The sequence below is a fragment of the Tyto alba genome, unplaced genomic scaffold (genome assembly GCF_018691265.1).
Source record: "Tyto alba isolate M040663 unplaced genomic scaffold, T.alba_DEE_v4.0 Super-Scaffold_45, whole genome shotgun sequence".
Lineage (NCBI taxonomy): Eukaryota > Metazoa > Chordata > Aves > Strigiformes > Tytonidae > Tyto > Tyto alba.
The window spans coordinates 41,660,105-41,679,409 of record NW_024881321.1 but is presented as its reverse complement, the minus strand read 5'-3'; the positions used below and the strand labels follow the sequence as shown (position 1 = coordinate 41,679,409).

The following is a 19,305-nucleotide window of genomic DNA, read 5'->3' as shown; positions in this document are numbered from 1 at the left end:
TCCTGTACTCTTCTGCTATAGAATTTAAGATGATCACTCTCAGAAATTAATCCCAGATGCCTAATTAAGCACTATGTGATCAGCACATAAACCAGCGTAAGATCTATGTTTAAGCTGTAGCAGACATTAATGCATTAGTGTCCAAAGTTAAGGTTAATTGTACTGTGTAGGAAAGCACCATTCGAAGCATCTGAAAAAGATGCCTCCTGACCTTTATGATATTTGCTCTATCATAAGACTGACAGGACCGCTCACTTGAAAGGTGCTTAGACTCCTGTCTCCCTTGGGAGTCAAGGGGGCCATAGATACTTCTGTGACACTCTTCACATTTCACGTCATCTTCACATCATAAATTGTGCTACAAGCTGTGTGTATTTTCTGCTGGCAGTGATGCAGTTTGGCAAGGGGAAGTCGTGCTGCTATCGGTTTCTGACCAAAGGACAGCAATGGATCTGGCTCCAAACCCATTACTACATCACCTACCACCAGTGGAACTCCAAGCCAGAGTTCATTGTGTGCACACACATGGTGGTAAGGTATGGAAAATCCTATCAACCGGTGGGGACAAAAAGGACAGTAAGATAAGGGCATTATCGTGACTACCGAAATTTTCTCTTAGAAAAATGATGTATTTTATGTGACTGAAAAGAAGATTGAACTGTCTGAAGGATATATGTTCATTATAGAAAAATGATCAGACTAAACCTTACTTTGTCCTAAGCTTGATTTGTGAATGAGGAGTTTAGGGGCAGATTAACTGTTGCATTTTTCTGTTTTGTGCAAAAATAGGGGAATAGGCAGATCCCTTAACTAGTCTAATAATTAGCTAAGCTCTCATCCTTACACTGTTTTTTAAAGAGATGTGTGGAAGTTTTCCAGTGAAGTTATAAAGTGGTTGTAGGCTGTGAAGTTGACCTTTATATATACTTCTATAATATACCTCTTGACTCCAAGAAGACAGGAACAGAACAAAAACTGAAAATTAAAAGTCCATCAAATGTTATTCAGTAGCATCTGACTTAAGTGATTTTTCAGCTGTTCATTTAACCCGTAAAAGGTTACAATAATTTGCTCCTCTATTTTCTTAAAGCACATTTTATTAACTATAACAATTCCATGTTGATACATACAATTATATTTTACTTTCAGTTATGCAGATGTTCGGGTGGAGAGGAGACAGGAGATGGGCTTGGTAGAAGTGTCCTCAGAGGTTGTGTCCTCAGCACTAAAGGTAAAACGAACAAAGTTTTTTTCATTAATATAGGTACTAATCACAACTTGTTCCTATGTTAACATCACTGAAGACTCCAGCATTGTCTTTCTGGGTGGATGCCCTCAACTTCAGAATTCATTGCTCACTTGAATAATTTTAAAGTAAATTGGTTAAGCTCATGAAAGGATAAACCTGGAGATCAGTAACAACCACAAATGAAGTGGAAAATGGGCAGGGGCACTGTGAGATATCCTCACCTTTCCTTGGCAAGGTACTACAGTTTAAAGATTCATTTGGACATGTTCTGGCAATCAGCCTTCTTGGCTACATCTCAGTGATCTGCTGAGGGAAGAAAGAAAAGCTCTTCCTTGGTGCACAGCTGAGAGTCTCACAGAGGTTGCGGTTGCTGTCGCATCCAACTGAACGCAACAGAAAGATTCAGAAAAACATCTGAAGGCACAAAATGACTATGGCAATAGTTTGCTATTTATTTCCAGCTCAGTGATAGCTCTTTGTAAAATGCTTTAGTTAGATGCTATTCGGAAGGGACATAGACAACTGTGCCCAGGTCTTCTGCTGGCATACCTGGGATTAGTTCTGCTCAAGTCATTTTAGGCCAGCCAAAGAACTGGGTGTGCAACCATTACTAGATGCTTTTCAAAATGTTTTTACCCTGACAGATACAATAGCTAGTCCCTTATTTTTTGTTTTGTTTTATTCTGTTTTTTTAGGACAGTGGCACCAGCTTGGATCCTGAACAGCACTTTAATGCACTTGATATCGGTGCCTCAATCCTCAGCGCTAGTCGGACACCCTCAGTATCATCCAGGAGCTCACCAAAATCTTCTCACACACCCAAGTCAGACCCAGCATGTAAGCGGAATTCCTGAGTTGCTGCCTTATTTTTAACTTAGCCAAGTTACAGAACGTGTGCATATATACCACAGCTGCTAATTTAACAGTTATTTATGAGGTATCAATGATACATGTTTGTCACTAACAATGACGTGCATAATTTTAAATGGTAGTGTACAAGAGATAAGGTTCTAGTGCAGTCACCTATAAGCTGAAAAATGAATAGCAGGACTAGCTGTGAGACCTGCTGTTTCAATCTGTTATGAAAATGAGGACTTCTGTCTTCAGATTTGAGGGGATCAGTATGAGCAATATGGCTAGACTTACATGATTCTCTTCTGGCCAAGATTCAGGATGCTCCAGCCTTGACTTGGGTACACCTTATGCACTCTTTCTGCTCCCTGGCCTGGAAAAAAAGCCAATGAGCTAAGCTAAATTTACAGTTATTCGGCCCATATGAACGGAGTTCCAGCTGCTCTTGGGTCCTTCTGCTCTGTTCAATGGAGCACAGAATCATAATCTGTCTCATTTACTTTTATCTTTGCCCAGACCCTCCTTATCAGTTTAATTTTACTGCCATTGAACTCAACAAGAACAGCGTTGACTCCCACTGGAATTTAGCCAGGCTGTTAATCATTTCTAGCTAGGTCTTGTTTTAATACCCACTTCAAATGGGGATGATTTTCAGTGTGTGAGAACTCATCAGTATGTTTCTTGCAGCTACACCAACAAAGCTGATTGCAGAATCTAACACGCCCTTGCCAAGAACACCGGGCGCGCAGCAGGATTTATCCGTGCATAGACTCAGTCAGTCTACTGCTCTTCAGGTAACTTCACAAAGACTCATCAAAATAGTCAGATGGTATAAAGCATGTGTCACATACACAACGTAGCAATTAAAAATGACTTACACAAAATCCATGGCATTAGAAGAAACCTAAAACTTAAAGGAGACAAACTTATAAATAAAGTTTCATTTTGTTTTGTTTTTAACCTAGGTTTCTTTGCCTTCTCAGCCTCCATGTGAGCTTCTCCCACAGCAGTTGCTGCCTCAAGCAACTCTGCAAAATCAGCCTGCACCTCTGGCACAGGTTAGTTGGGTATTTGGAAGTGGAATAGGTCTCTTACTTATCTCCCGATATTTTCTCATTCTGGGGCTTTTCAATTACTCTTTAGTAGCTAAAATCCCCAAATCTGCCAGCTCTCAAATGCTTAAAATATTGTAGGAAAATAATCTGCATTGTACACTTGTGTGTTTAAACGTATCTGCATACAGGCATTCAGAACAGAAGCCCAGGTGCATGTAGGTTCAGGTGCACACACATCTATTTCACAGGAGAAAAAATAGATGGAAAAAGAGTTTTCAACTTTGCTTCTACAGATTCAGGTCCTATCAAAATCAAAGTCACAATGAGAATTAAAATGAAAAACTAAAAAAGACACCCAGTTCTCTTAGAAACACCTGTTTGGCTGTGCCGATGCAGAACTAACCAGCAGTAAAGGACACACAAGCTCAACAGAACCCATTTTGTGAGCATGCCAGTAATTGTGAGGATGCTGCTGGAGGCAAATTCCTCCAGTGAAATCTATTAACCCGTATCTCAAAAGCATGTGATGGCCCAAAAGGCCACCTCAGTGTTTCATTTGCACTGGATTTTGATGGAGAAAATTTGACTACCGTGTTCCCATCCCCTGTGTCCATGCTATGATGATACACCCCATCATCCTCTGATTTTAGAAAAGACAGAGTATTTCTGGACCTAGGCTGCTTCTACCATTGGTACCCTGTATCCCCTCACAAGATCCCAGAGTTATTTCCTGTAGCATATAAAACATAAAAAGATCTGAGCATCCCTGCTTTAAAATAACAAATTTTCATTTATCTTCGATGTTTAATATTCTTTTCATGACTCCACACCAGCATGCAGCAAAGTAACAGAATATCAATTACATGCTCTGAGCATTCATTTTCTTTTACAGATATTTCTCTCCGTTATTCATTAATGCACTTCCAAACATCAATTAGTTTATTTATTATAAAACCGCACGTGTTTTGTTTGACTTTTTTCTACCTCCCTTTCTTCTCCATCAAAGCTGTTTGTGAAAAGATGCTTTCCAGTTGTTTACTGAGAGCCTTGCTGCCTTGCCCTTCCCAGTAAAACGCTCTTACTGGCATGCCAGCTCCACTTCTTTTCTGCCAAATCAGAGTGGCATCCAGTCGCACAGCCACTGGTTAAGCCTCTTTGGGCCAGCTAAGTCTTGGTGAAAGGAAGAGGCCTGACTCGAGACTGTCTACACAGGCAGCCCTGTTCTCAACCGGCAGCAAACTCACAGCAATGCTCCTGGCAAAGCTCAAGACGGAGCTTCCCTTGACGCAGAGCAGGGAAATAGCACCAGGACGTTGCGGCTCAGGTTGCCGAGGCTCACAGCCCGCAGTGATACTCCTGGGAAATTTAGCAATTCTCCACAGACTTGGGTGATTTTCATAAACTATTAATTGCTTTCTTCAGTTGCTTACCTCCCACCTTAAAATATGTCAGCCTACAGCAAGATGATCTATTATTTAAAAGACAAGGTGCCTGTAGCGCTAAGTGAGTGGTGTGACGAAACCCAGGTACACGTGCTTCCCACCACCGCCGTTTCCTAGAGGACCGTTTTGCAGCAGTTTAGCAGCAGAACACAAGCTCGTTGCTTTTAGAAATAGAGTGGCCAGGCACCCCGCTGCCAGCCGGCGAGGAGGGGCTGTGCTGGTTGCTCCCCGCTGCCTTTCTGTCGCTCACCCTCAGCTGCAGGTGACCGATGGCGGGAGCTGAAAGGCACCCAGGGCCCCGGCACTCTGACGGCTGTCCTTGCACCTAACGTCCAGCTACGGGGTGGCAGCAGGAGGGAAGGACATTTTAAGCGGCCACAACCACATCTGCAGTGAGCAGCTAGCTCCTGCCTCAGGCACCATCTGCTTGAGCTTTGATTAGGTTTATTTTGAGCAAAGGCTGCGACGGCTTTGTCTCCGCTGAAATGCGGTTTTAGCTTTTGCCTTGCTTGCCTGAGTGAACGGACAGCACAGTACTAGATGTCACCTGAATGTAAATGGTTTACTTTAAACCAAGTGCTCCCTATTAGAATATTTGTTTGTTTGCCTTCCTCATTGTAATAAATTAAAATCCCCTACAACACAGCGGATGTTGATGACTGAATAATAATTAGCACTAATAATTCATTTGGGATTGCCCAGGTGTTATTCAGAAGACAGAAAGAAAGAACAAGTTGTTCAGTGAGCTGCAAAACTAATGAAACTCAGCTTCCCAGGGGCTGCGCCTTGCAAGGCTGGTGCACAGATCCAGCCTTTCCCACGGGTGGAAGGGACGAGTGGATCCTTCTCTCCTTTGCTCAGCTAAAGCTTTTCTGAAATTACAGCCACCTGGTATTTTTGAGACTCTCACAACTCTGTTGTATGTCTCTAGCGCTGGCCAGAAGGATGGAAAGTTGAAAGGTAGGCAGAAACTAAAGGTTCAAAGGAAACGAAGCTAAAAAATAAATAGGGTCTCTTTTCTTTACCCAGCTACCTACTGTCATGAAACTTATGGGAATAGAATGTCTCTGAAATGTCCATCTTTTTGTTCATCACATCTGAAATGGGGGACCATCCCAACAGACACAGGGGCCATTGGTCCCCTCCCCGGGCTGCAGCCCCCCAGCGCCTAGAGAGAGGGAGTAGCCCTGGCACCCTGGGGTGGCACTCACTGGAGAGAAGGGCACGGTCCAGCTGGCCTCTCTCAGATGTCCGTGCTGGTGGAGAGGGGCCACAGCCCACGAGTGCTGGTCCCTCTCCCCAGGCTGTACAGCTCATCTGGGTCATCAGTGCATCGAGCCCGTCCCTACCACAACATCTGCTGACATGATCCCAAAAGCATCACTTTATTTATTTATTATTTAAGAAAATAGACTAAAATTATTGCTGTGTTTTGGTTTGGGTTTTTTTTTTTGTCTGCATTAGCACATCTTGATTGAACTGGTGCAATTACAGGTATCTCACAAATTTAGTCTTCTGTGTTTAACTGTACCTGGAAAGCTGGCACTTTTCTGTGTATAACATGCACTTTTCTGAGGATCCTATGGACATTTGTAAATACCTAAGTGAGATGAAAAGCAACTTCATCTGATGCCGATGGCAGAGTTAAAGTTGTGCAGTGTTTTCTGTGGAACATTTTGAGCTAAGGTCTTTTAATTTATTACACAATTACAAATTTTCCCCCTAATTAGTAGAGCAGTTAATGATCTTGAGATAAATACTCTCTGGTGCAGGTCAATTGCTGTCAGTGTCTCATTGTACAAAAACAATAGAAGCTCTGTAATCACAGAGGTCATGGCTAGAGTTATCAACAAATTTGGGGGTTAGAGTGGGAAAGGGAAAAAAGCAAGAGAGAAAGTTCCTTGTCTTCTTCTGTAATGCCTTTCACTCTAGTATACCAGCTAACTGTTGTTAAATGTACTAATACAAAAAGCACATGAAAAAGAGAATAAAAAGACAATACTAGATGAATATGCTAAATCTAAGAGGGTGCTGAAAAAAAATTAAGGCATAACAATTTAAAATCAACAGCAATATATTTTTGTGTGCAACTTAGCAAAGCAAATTCAAATTCAAAACTAAGGCCTGGAAATGGATTTTGTTTCTTCTTGGGGTATAAAATGTTTATAAAACTATCTGTTATAAAATTCCTTACATTTATTAATTGAAGAAAATCAAGTTTCTTTCCTAAAGTGTCTTTGAGGTGTTCACACATTATTGAAGAGTCTGCCATCAGCAAGCCAGGCACTTAAAATGAAGCTTTTGACTAAAATCGTTTTTAATTCCTTTCTGATAAAGACCCTTTGAAAGACTTATAGTCCTCACCAGCGAGGATCATATAGAGAGAATTAGGTTGCGAGACTTGGGTTTTTTTTTTTAAATCCTTCTGTACCGACCCAGGTTAATGCAGGAAGTAGCTGCACCTCATCTGAGAAAGCCGTTGCTACATAGCATCATTCCACTCCTAAAACCAGGTTACCTGGGACCCTTCAGGAACACGGAGTCAGGCTACGACAAGCAGCACCAAACGCCCCTTTGAGGCACTTGTCCTTGTTTGCAGACATCTGAGGTTTCCACTCGCCCATTCCTTGGGTTAATGCTTTATTCGTGGACTAGAAAAAGAGAGAGATCCCGCTCTGACTTCTCCCATTTAATACTAACTGGAAGTAACACAAACTTCCCTTCGGGAGCTTTGACAGCATCTTTCTGCTCTGGGAGAGGGCCAGGCTGCAGATGACAGCGCTGCCGTTTGAAGGCAAAAGCACGGTGGATCACAGCGCCGGAGGCCAAGGGCTCACGCTGTCTCCTTGGGCAGAGGGTGCAAGCTGCGAGAACTCGCAGATGCCCTTGCCATCAAAGTGGGCTCTGGGGGCCTCTGCCAGCAGTAACCCCATGGGCCACCTTCCTTCCCCCTAAGCAGGACTGGCCTTGAAACTCCCCTCCACCTTGCCACACGAGCAAACTCCTCCCGGACTGTGAGGGAAAGCTGCCCTCCACCTGGTAAATAGAAATCAGCCCTCTGAAGTTCTCTTCCTTTCTCCCCTAAAGGACATTTACATGAAGATTTCAGCTTTGCTGGAGGGAACGTGAAGGTATTTCACATAGCTGGTTTAAGGCAAAGCAGTTAGCTGATACAAATCTGACCTGTCACATTCAGATTTCTGTAAGTAGCCAGAAATTTCATTAACTGTGTTGCTAGCACCAGTGCTCTCCTTAATTCCCCTTTTGTTACCATTTTTGTTTTCCTATTAAAAAGCTAGTAATGGTGTAAGCGAGTTCACTTCCATGGAGCAGGAAGGCTCCAGCAGTGTGCATCAGTTCACCCACTATCACAGAGCCACTGGAACAACCACAGGAAGAGGGAACCATTTTCAAGTCCCAGCAAAATTATTATTTTCCTTTTCCCTGGACACTCACAGCACCACATGTTTTCAGAGAGGTCTTAGATGCCTTTATTGCAGAAAAGCTTACAGAGTTTTTGAAGTGGGTTTTTTTTTTTTTTTTTTCCAAAGACTGTTTTTTACTTTTGGAATATGCGCTCATGCAAAGCAACTATTCAAAAGCCTATTAAAGTAATAATTAACTTTGATGGACTTTGAATCATAATCGAAAGCACTAAATAAAACCAGGGATTTATTGTCATGTTATTCCCCTCCGTGCTTACTGAATGATTCTACTTTGTGCCAACTATTGCTCCACTGGAGGTTGCACTTTCTTCTTGACCCTGAGTAGTGATTTCCATCTTATATTATTATTTAGACTAGCCTTTCTCCCACTAAGCTTAGATATTCATTCTACATCATGTATCAAAATAACCTAATGAGTTTTTCCTGTAGCTTGACTACCACTCAGCTGTAGAAACCTAGAAAATGTTTATTGTGGTCAGCTGTTGTGTGACGCTCTAGTAAGTCATCAGCAGAAAAAGCCATTGCAGCACTGCTATTTCTGTGTGGAAAAAGAAAAGCGTTAGTAAAACATATCCGGAATGTACAGTTATGCCACGCTAAGGGCTCCAAACTACAGGCTAATAAAAATAATGCACTCAATTGCCATCCAATTAAGATGCTCTTGATGTTCTAAAGTAGCATACTCTCAAAAACAGCCCTTCTGATAATTCCCTAACAGAACAGGGTCAGTTGTAAGCAGATCACTCTAACTGAGGGAATTTAATATATGTGCATAAAATTGAAAATAGACAAGATTTATCTCTGCCTAGATGTTAGTATATTACAAACACATCTTTTATTCCTTTGGCTGTGCTTTACAATCAAGAAACCAATAACTTCTTATGGAACAATGTTCTGTTGAGGCCCATTTGTATTATAATGACTGATTTTTCCCCATTTGGGTTTTGTTTTTTTCCAGTTTTCAGCACAGTTCAGCATGTTCCAGACCATCAAGGACCAGCTAGAGCAGCGGACCCGGATCCTGCAGGCCAACATCCGATGGCAGCAGGAGGAGCTCCAGAAGATCCAGGAGCAGCTCTGCCTGGTCCAGGACTCCAGTGTACAGGTGTGTTACTGCTGGGAGGGGCAGAGCAACGCATCCTCTTTCCTGTGGCTGTCGATAGGGCTGGCAACTTAAAATTAGCTCCAGGGTCCAGGAAATCTGGACATGTGAAAACCAGCTCACCTGAATGAGGTCTTGAGTAACCTATGTCAAGAAAGATTTAAGAGCTCTCTGGAAGAAGAGAAAGAATAAATATCTCAACCTTAGGAGGAGGAGAAGAATTTGTGTCATTTACAGTACATTTTAATACTTTATTTACTGAGTCTTCAGACTGAGAAGCTGTAGTAGAAAAGCGTTCAAGTTCAGACTTGCCAATGATTATGTCTCTCCAGTTCATTAGCTTCCGTCCAGTCACTGCTTGCTTCATGTTGGCATCACTCAGTATCTTATCTGTCCCACTCTTCCTTAGCCAACAGCCCTCCTTCAGGCAGTGCACTTCTCTTCCATTTGCTCTCTGTTTTCCTGACCCTACCCCAGCCCGGATACAGAGCAGAAGAGATTAAAGTCCTTGTCACATTAAACCCTCCCCAACCTCTGCTGATGTTCACTTGTTCACACCTGGGGAGTGTCTGAATTTGCTCTTCACTGGGCCAGCTTAAGCCTTTAGGGTGCGGGTGACTGAGCCTGCTCTTCTTCTGCCTACGATACCTCCTACACAGAGCTAGAATTCACCAAGTACAGTATCTGCTTTGCACTACCCCTTACATCTACCAAAGCTCAGAAATAATAGAAAGCAGAGTTCAGTAGTTTGCAGGTTTCACATAAAGACAAATGGACAAATCATCCAGTTTTATGGAGGTTTTCTAAACGTGGGGTGATTAATGCTATGCTCCTCATAATTTAACTATAAATGCCAGGTTAAATGATCCTTGCTAGAAATATTGCACTGGGGACCCACTGTGAGTATTGTACTAACAAGACTTTTTTAGAAGCTCTGTCACAGAAACAAATGTCTCAAAAGAACACTTGAAGTACAGGATAAAAACCTGGGACCTGCTGAAGTCGGCGGGAATTTTGCTCCCAACTACCACAGAAATAGACTCACCCATCATCAGCATCTGTGAAATTCAGTTTCACATATTGAAACAAACTGGGAATGTTATGTTTAGGCAATTAAGGGATCAGTGAAAGCAAATTAGAAACTTTGCCACCTAAGTTGCTGCATGTTCACTGCTGGAAGACGGCACAGTAATGGTGGGTCCCAAAGCCAGGACTCTGTTTCTGGTGCCATATGGGTATATAGGTAGACCAGGTTTAACTTCAGTGCGTTTCTTCTGTTGGTTCTGTGCTGACTTTGATTAATGGGAAGGGAAAGCCTTTCTGCAATTAACTGGCCTTCAGTTCAGAATCATGTTATATGTCAGAAAGCTATTATTGTTATTATGAATATCAAGAGACATGATGTTCTCACTTCCTCTCTTTTTAATTGGGTGAAAACCATTACTCTCTCCTGGTGAAGTCTTCAACAGTCACATAGATTCATCCTTTTTTTTCCCTTTCTTTTTCATAATTCAGGCAAAAATAGAAGATCAGAGCACATTCTTATATGCAGGAATGAACAGATTTTATTTTTACATAACTGTCTCCCATATGCACTAGGGCACATTTAATAACCCAAAGACCGTGGGACAGATTCTCAGATACGCTCACCAGGAGCTCAAGCAGAGAGAAGAGGAGGCCAGTGGGTAAATGGTGGGTAGTTCTGTACTGCCCACCCCATGTCAATTTGTAGGTCTGAGTTATACCATTTGGGTGATCGTCTCCCCCATGAAGACTGTACCAGGTTGGACCAGGTATTTTCAGACCAGTACAAGTTCTCTGTGTCAGTACTGACCATTTTCCAGCTTACTGCAGGTGCCAAACTGAGAGGCAGGGGGCCTGGAGGGCAGCTGAGAAATGCAGGGGCTGCGTATCTGCCTCGGAGGGCAATGCTGGACCGGGAGGATCATCCTTTGTAGTTCAAGTGCCTTTCAGTCTCCTCAGAGTAATCAAACAAGGTGATGAGATGCGAGTGAGCTGGTCACACCAAATCATGGCCAGGGCTTTTTCCTTTTCCCACTTTCTCTAGGTTAGAAAAAACAAAAACGACAAAGAAATTACTGTGCTGTTGCAGGGATAGAGCGAGACCAGGAATTAGCTTTTCGTTTGGCTGGGGGCAACTTAAAAGAAAGCCTCACACTTTTGCATGCAGCACTTTTGTGACTCACAAGCAGCAAGGAGTAAACTGTTAAAGCAGAAATCCTACCACATGCTTTGCCACACAGATTTCATCATTCAGGGAGCTGGATGTCTGCAGACACTGATCTGTGTCTATTATCAGAGCTCCAAAGCATAGTAGCAAACAGGCGAGCATTGCTATCAAGCACATTTCTGGTCTCTTTAATATTCTGCATAGAAGAGCAGTAAGCATGGGGGAGTGCCGTAGGCTGCCTGAAAAGGGGGAAATGTTCTCTGGTTTTCCCTCATTAGCTGATTTATTAGCATATCTTCCCCACTGGTTCACTCCCTTCCACACAGAAGCGTACAGGTATCTCTGTGGAGAATTAAGCCCGATTTCCATTTCCTTCAGAGATCTTCAAACCTGTGGTGCGGCAGTCCACCAAGAAACACTTTCCCAACTGGACAGATGTTGAGCACAGTAGTCTGCATTAGAAACTATTTCCAAGAGCCTTGTACGATGAAAGATGAAACTGGCAGGGTTGTGGGCCCTGAACAAAAGTATTCAAAACCCCATTAAATCCCTGTTACCGCTTTTCCTGACAAACGGAAGTATGAAGGACAAGAGCAGCAAGAGTAACTTCAGAAGTCTGAAGGATGCTGTGTCTGCTCCAGATTTTAACAGTCTAGCTAATGAATTGCAGACGGGGAGGAAAGCAGAAGGGCTGAGCCTGACCAGCCTGCGAGAACTACAAACGAGACCATCCACAGCCACCCATCATTTGCAAACCAGGCTCCCCTCGAAGTCAGTGAATCCCAGCTCCCCAGTGCTGTGCTTCTCATGTTTATGTATTTTACATAGAGAAAGAGTCTTGATGTCTGTAATGATGAGCCCGAAGGCTATAATCCCCTGATTATCCAAAGGACAGGTAGAGTCAAAGAGCCATTTTCCTCATGATGTCTTGCCAATGTGATTCATCCATTAGCTGTAGGGACCATCTATCTTGGAACGAGGGGGCAGCAGTGTCAGAGGGTCCCTCCCCGCCCTCGCTGCTTTGCTGCGTATGTTAACAAGCTGGCCAATTAAAAAATATTTGTAAGATGCTTCACTGACCTTGCAGTCTGCAAAATCAGCCATGAGACATGTCATTAGCAGTGATGCAGTTAGGGGGCTGCTAATTTATCTACTTGGATTTGCTCAGACTGGGAAAGATTTCATTCCTTATTAGGGGAATTCTCTTGCTATTTAAAGCTGATGTATTTCAGTGTTTCAGGGGAATTCAGGCAAGACTATCACAAAAGAGGTACATTATGAAAAAACGCCATTAAGTTTTGTACAAATGAAGTGTGTTCTTGCTTTTAGGCTTAACTAGCAGGTAGAAATTCCACGCTTCGATCATCTCTCAGGTTAGCTTTTGTTTTGATGAGACATCTTGAGTCTTCCAGTTCTGCGGAGACACGGGTTAAATGGCACCATCGCTCCCTGCCTCGAGCTTGTTTTTTCCAGGACATTTATGCTCAGACAGTAATAATGCCAATCTGGCCATTATAATGCAAGAGAGGTTCCCTAGGTATGAAACACTCAGCCCTCTCACGGTACAAACCCATGAACAAAATTGGTTTACTGGTAGAAACGTGGTTGTAAATTTATAGTGTGTTAGCTGTCAACCATTAACTGTGCACATTCCTACCCAGTGGCACACTCTGGTAATTGCAAAGTAGGTTAGTGTGCTTTCCTTCAAGGATAAGCTCCTTGGCCTTCATCTGGAAGTGAGGCACGCACACTGGCAGGTCCCTGCAAAGTCAGTCGTTTGCTGCAAGTTCACCCCCTGCCCAACATTCCCACGGATACATGTTGGCTTCGCATTGGATGAACTTTGTATTTCTCTGGCGCTGTGCGCCACGAACAGGGAAGACACTTAAGATAATCCTCCTAAAGGTGTTAATTTGAAGTGACCTGGCCAGTACCAGCGGGCTCACACTCCCCATCACATTTTTGAAACACACCACTTGCTTTACTTGTTCTGAACTTTATACCAAATGTTTTGTATCAAATTTTATATCAGTAGTGACCATCGCTAGAGCTAATCGAGTTTATTTGCTAAACGTGTCCAAAGCTTAGCTTCTATATACAGAAAATAAACAAGAAGATGAATTTTCATAATTTCTGTCTTTGATTTATTCATAATAAGACCTATTTACTTGGCAGAAGTTGCAAGACCATCTGTCTTTCTGATATGTAATGGCTCCAAACTCAGCGAGCAGTGTTTTTAAAAGAAAACACTCAGAGCTAGTTTCAGACCTGCTGTGAGCAGCCCCAACTCTGTTACTTGAACCATTTATTTCTATCACACATCTCTGAGATGCAGTTAGCCTACAGCACCTAAAACAAGCCATTGCTTTAGGTCCATTAATATTACCCTTAATTGCCCCCCTCTCCCAGCCGATTAATATAAGCTTTGTCTGTACCTTTTTTTTTTTGAGTAAAATCTTGGCACACAGAAATTCATTAAAAATTCATGATATTTAAATAAAAACTGCATTTTAAAAGCTAGATAAATAAGTACAAACATGATAGATCAATCCATACTTATGCAAAGAAAAGCAATGCATTGTCTTGGTCCTTTGGAGAAAGGTATAGTTTTTTCCAAGAAAAATCAGAGGGGACATGATAGTTTAGGGAATTGTTAATATAGCAATAAGCTGCAGGAAGGTGTACTAATTACTGGGTATACCTCAGACGTACTGCTAGGCATGAGACTGATGGATGAATAATGAAGAGAATAACTGATTCTGATTTTATTTAAACCCTAAGCAGCGCCACTTAAATTAATGGAGTCCCACACTTGTAGCTACGGTGTGGAATCAGAATCAGATCCAAAAATGCTTTCAACTATGTGGGATGCGTAACTCCGTACAGTCCTTGGTGGCAAGAGGCTAGGTTCGAGGTATTGCAAAGATAGCTTGTAGTATTAATAATTCATAGTTTTAAAAGATGCCTTTTTCCTCTGTACAGCTATAATAAAAGAAATAGCCCCTAGGAAAGCAAAAATTCCCAAGCCCTTCAACTTTTAAAGAAGAAAGCCTCATCTTGCAATGCAAGAATGGAGAGTATATCACTTACAGAAAGACTAACAGAGGAGCTGCTAGCTCTTTTGCACAAGTCAAATGCATGGCACAGTTAGGAAGAACACCAGGTGACAGTTACCTGATGGGAAATCAGATAAATGACAGTGACTGCCTGTTTACACATCTTCTCAATGATAAGGACACGGCCATTCAACACAGAGAGCTCTGGCCTGACTGTGGCCTCATTAAAAACATTTGACAACCCAACTGTATGTAAGGTGTTGAATTTCCAGAGACAAATTCAAAAGCAGCCCTGTCTGAAAGGCAGGCTGATTTTGTTGAAAGGAGAAATGAAAAGACTAAAAAGACATAGAGATACTCTCTTCTCTCTGGTCAGGATGTCCCCGAACACAGTGAATGTACAGGAAAGTGCTCTTAGGAGGTCCGTGCCTGTCCCACAGAGAGAGGACTTGTACCTTTCAGGACACATTTCACGTGTAATGAGTGCACTTGCAGAAAAAAGAAATCAAGAAACAGCAGAACTGTTAAAGGAGGAAACATAGGTGATTTCCAACTAACAGTAAACCCATAGTGAATCCAGAAAAACGATAGCTTTATTTTAGAATATACCTTTGCATTTAATTCTGTCACCTACATTACCCAAGACAGCTGGGACATGTAAATAAACCCTCCCCCTCTCTTTTCCAGATGTTCCTACAGCAGCCGACGGTGTCCCTGAGCTTTAGCAATACTCAGCAGCCGGAGCCACAACAGCTACAGCAGAGATCAGGGGCCATTTCTCAGCAGCAGCTTGTCCCCAGTCCTCAACTTCAAGGGCAAATCACATCTTCGCAAACAGCGAACCAGCAAGCACTGAGAGAAGCAAGCGTGGTGTCGAGCCAGGTAATCATTTCTTTGAATAGAGACGCATTTATAGAGAAAGAAGATGCTGAGCTGTTATTAAGCAAGCAAGTAAAATGATGTCAGCCCCGTAAGTGTGCCTTTGCCTTTCCTTCCCTAGTCTCCTATATAAGGGCAGCCTATATAAGGGGTCTCCCTCCAGCATTTACTTCACTTTAAATCCCTTTTTTAAGACCTCAGCCAGGAAGGTCACTTGAGCAGCTGTTTCAGCTAGAAAACTAAGCAGGGAGGGCATGGAAAAGGTGTGGATAATTTACTGCTCTTCTGTTGATCCTGAAAGAAACCTGACCGACCACACTGGAAACTGGCAACAGTGGTGTCGGCAGTGGGACCTCTCAAAAGAGGCTTTACCCCTGCTCGCTCCCCGAATCCAGTCGGATGCCACCACCACAAGGAAGCCTGCCTGCTGTGGTGGCACAGAGCCGGAATACACCGAGATCCGTGTGAGACCCCCACGTTTTGAGCATAACAGAAATAAAGTTCAGCCTGTTAGTAGTAACTGAGATCTGTGAAAGCTAGTAGGTTTGACATGGGGTTTTCTTTTTCTTACTGCTGGTTTCTCGGCATTTCCAGTGCTTGCTCTTCCACCCACCTGTTGTATCTCCCTTCACAGAAAGCTGATCTCCTATTTCTGCTACCCGAGTGTGCGGCAAACATAACTGCAACATTCTCTTCAGACCCCTCAGCTGTAGCTTTTAACCTCCTACATACCTGTATTATAATGAGGCTATTAAAATAGAAAGTGTATCCGTATTATAAACAGAAAAACCCACTATTTTTTTTCCTTAATAAGGTTTATTCCCCCGGCTGGGCCTTGCCGGCGGTGCTAATCACACCGAACATTGCACGTGTCTTCATGGGGTGCCCGTCTGTCTCCCCAGCTGCTCGGCGGCACGACCGGGGCGGCTTGGCTTCCACACCGCTCCGCCGCCCACCCAGGGCCGCGCAGGCCGGCAGGACACCGCGTGGGGCAGCCGTGGGCGCGAACGCGTGGGCGCGAACGCCGCGGCAGGCCGGACGGATGCTCTAGAGCAGGCGGGCGGCCGCGCCGCCCGGTACGAACGGCGATCGCGCACCCCGCTAACCCCCTCTTCCGCTCCCCCCCCCCCCCCCCCCCAGCCTCACTGCCACGCTCCGCGTCTCCAGGCTTCCCCCCACGCAGCCGTCGCGGCCGCTCTCGAGTGTCGCTCTCTCCCCGCTCTCTTGCAGGGCCCGAAGGCGGCGCGCAGCGCGGAGCTGTCCCCGGGCGGCGGCCGCCCCCCCCGCGGCGCGCCCCCGCCGTTCGCCGCAGCCCCCGCCGGCGGCGGCACCGCGGCGCCCCCTGCCGGCCCGCCCGCCGCCGGCTGCAGCCACGACCAGCAGCTCAGGTACGGCCCGAGCCCGCCCGGCCCGCGGGGCGAGGCACGGCCCCGCCCGCTCGCCCGCCCGCTCGCCCGCCCGCTCGCCCGCCCGGGCCCGGCGCTAGCCCCAGCCGCGCCCGCGTCCGGAGGCGGCGGGCGGCCGCTGCGCCTCCTCTGGCCTCCCAGCCCCGGGGCGGGGGGATGGCTCCGCTCCTCCGGCGCTGCCTCAGGCTCCCCCGGGCGGGAGGTGGAGGATCCACCTGGGCGTCCAACTAGACACGTCGACCAAAAAAAAAAAAAAAAAAAAACCTGCATTCCGTGACTCGGAAAGCTCAAATGCGAGCCGTTCCCATCCGCAGGAGCATAAGAAATGCCACTGTCCCCAAATCCCAGCGGCCAGCCTCTCAGCAAGGCACCCACGGCCCCAGCGCACCCCGCAGCGCCCAGGGTGCGCCTGCCACAGCCCGGAGCTGGGGTTCAACCTCCTAAACACCCGGCCTTGTGCCGTGCCCGCAAAAGCCTCCAGTTTTCAAAATGTTTTCAAAACGTGGGATTTGTGTGGCTCTTCTGTTACAGCAGTGTCACTTTTTCTTTTTTTCCACACGCCAGGCTGTTGCTCAGCCAGCCCATTCAGCCCATGATGCCTGGGTCCTGCAACGCAAGACACCCTTCCGACCTCAGCATGGCGGGATCCCAGCCTAAGTACGTGACTTGTCCACGATAAAACATTGATTTTGAGGGGCAGTAGCCTTCTTTAGTAAAATGATGAAGTAGTTTTAAATATCAGGAACGTGCTACTGTGCTGAGCCTGCCTTCCAGTGTCAGGGTCAGCCTTACCCTGCCTGGCCACATCAGGAAGGATGACAAAAAGAAACACAACGTGCCAGTGCCGTTTTAACAAGCCAAGGCTGGGGGAATTTTTCTCCCTCACCCAACGCTTGCTTCAGCACTGGAACTTCTGACCCACCAAGGTAAATGTGAGAGAGAAGGTCAGCACTGGCCCAGTTGAAATGGCCGGCGCAGAGAAAGGCCCTGCTCTGCGGGCAGCGAGACGCTCGTGTTATGCCAGTGGAGCTAAGCCTGATCCACACCGGCAGAACTGAGAGGACCAGCAGGCCCCTGCCCCTGAGTGCTCTTGGAAAAGCTGCCAAACCAAGCACCTCAGTTGCTTGTCTCCTCAGAACTTGGATGAAGGAAGCAGAAAACACCAGTCAGAATATGCCTTTTTTTTTTTTTTTCTTAGCTATTTTTTTGTCACTGTACTTAATTGTGAACTCCTAAAATAATAGGCAACTGTTTGCACATCAGTAATTCTGTATGTTACTTCAGGAATGTAGGTGTTCAGTACTTCTTTTTTTTACACATCACTATTGCTGTTTAAGATTATCCTGAGTTAAATTTGTCAACTTTAAATATACAGCAATTTAGATCTGCGTTTAAACATCTAAATAAAGGAGGCCTGATTTGCAAAGATCCATCTTCCAGTTCATGTAGACTTCCTGACTCACAGGACGTTTTTTTAGGAGCTCACATCCTAATACAAGTACCCAAACTGTAGCATTTCTGACTAACCCCTAATGTTGAACAGCTGTTGAGCGAACACACGCCACACTATGATCTCACCAGCCATTACAGAATAAACAGAATTAGGCTGGGTTGGCAATAGTTCTGCTGTGGTTTTGCCCTTCCACAGCCTCCCACAAAACAACACATACTTAAGTTTTGCTATGCAAAAAGCAGACTGGAGAGAGAGGCCGAGTATTTTGTTTCTGTCTCATCCCTCACTCCAGAGGACTTGTAAAGGCTTCTTCTGTTCCTACAGTGCGGCTCACAGCGATGGAAAATGCTGATCGCAGTGTGTATATGAGCCGCTTAAGAAATAACCAACCCTAGCCTTCTTTCTGTAAGAGATGACCACCCCGCAGGCAGTGGCAGGGGAGCACAGGCAGCAGAATGGAGGGCTATTTACTTCTCTCTCGCTGCAGTTCAGAGCTCAGCATATTAATACTGAATCAAAGGCCATTTGGTTTAATGAGCCTGGGATATGAATGCTGTGGCTGAAGAGAAAGACATGCATAAAACAGGATCTTTAGTGAATCTAAAATGTGGTCTGGATTTAGAGGTGAGACGTATTCTGCCCTTCAAGTCCAGCTTATGCACAGAGTAAGGGAATACAGCGCTGCCAACGGTGCCATCGCTCATATTAGCAGGTCCCATCCACTGGAATCCTTTGTTAGGAATTATTTATGAAGACTAGGGACTTCCATCCCTATCCTAAGAGAAGACCTTTGCCTCCAACAGTTTGTTCTTGATCGTTACACTTCTTTCTTCCACAGGTATTCTCAAACCCAACAAATGTTTCAAAGTTTGGAAGTGCAGACTTCCAGCAGCAGCTCTCCGATTGTACTCATGGGACAAGCAGTGTTAAACCAAGGGTTCACCACTACACCTCCTTCCCAGCCATCCTCTCTGCCACCTATGCAACTCCAGCACCAACAGCATCAGCAACAACGCTACCTGCAGGTAGGGTAGGACAAAGAGGAGGGCATATAAAATGTACATGCAGGCTAAGAAGGTGAGCGAGCTGTGCCAGTGGGGCTCCACTTTTCAGCAGGAGCTTGATCATGGCAGAAATGGCCTTTTAAGAGATGCTGAAGTGTGCGAGACACTGG

At 44.9% G+C, this 19,305-nt stretch overlaps 1 protein-coding gene across 8 annotated transcripts in view; it reads left to right on the top strand.

Annotated features, from left to right (window-relative positions):
* Positions 1-19,305, top strand: part of NPAS2 (neuronal PAS domain protein 2) — a 109,214-nt gene that overhangs the window by 87,404 nt on the left and 2,505 nt on the right. For 3 of the 8 annotated variants that reach the window (XM_042806150.1, XM_042806153.1, XM_042806154.1), the window contains 10 exons: positions 389-536; positions 1,150-1,231; positions 1,945-2,086; positions 2,789-2,895; positions 3,067-3,159; positions 9,003-9,149; positions 15,081-15,275; positions 16,503-16,660; positions 17,243-17,335; positions 18,970-19,156. In XM_042806150.1, coding sequence (XP_042662084.1) covers positions 389-536; positions 1,150-1,231; positions 1,945-2,086; positions 2,789-2,895; positions 3,067-3,159; positions 9,003-9,149; positions 15,081-15,275; positions 16,503-16,660; positions 17,243-17,335; positions 18,970-19,156 — 1,352 coding nt within the window. The other 5 variants (XM_042806151.1, XM_042806156.1, XM_042806155.1 and 2 more) reach the window with 5 other exon arrangements.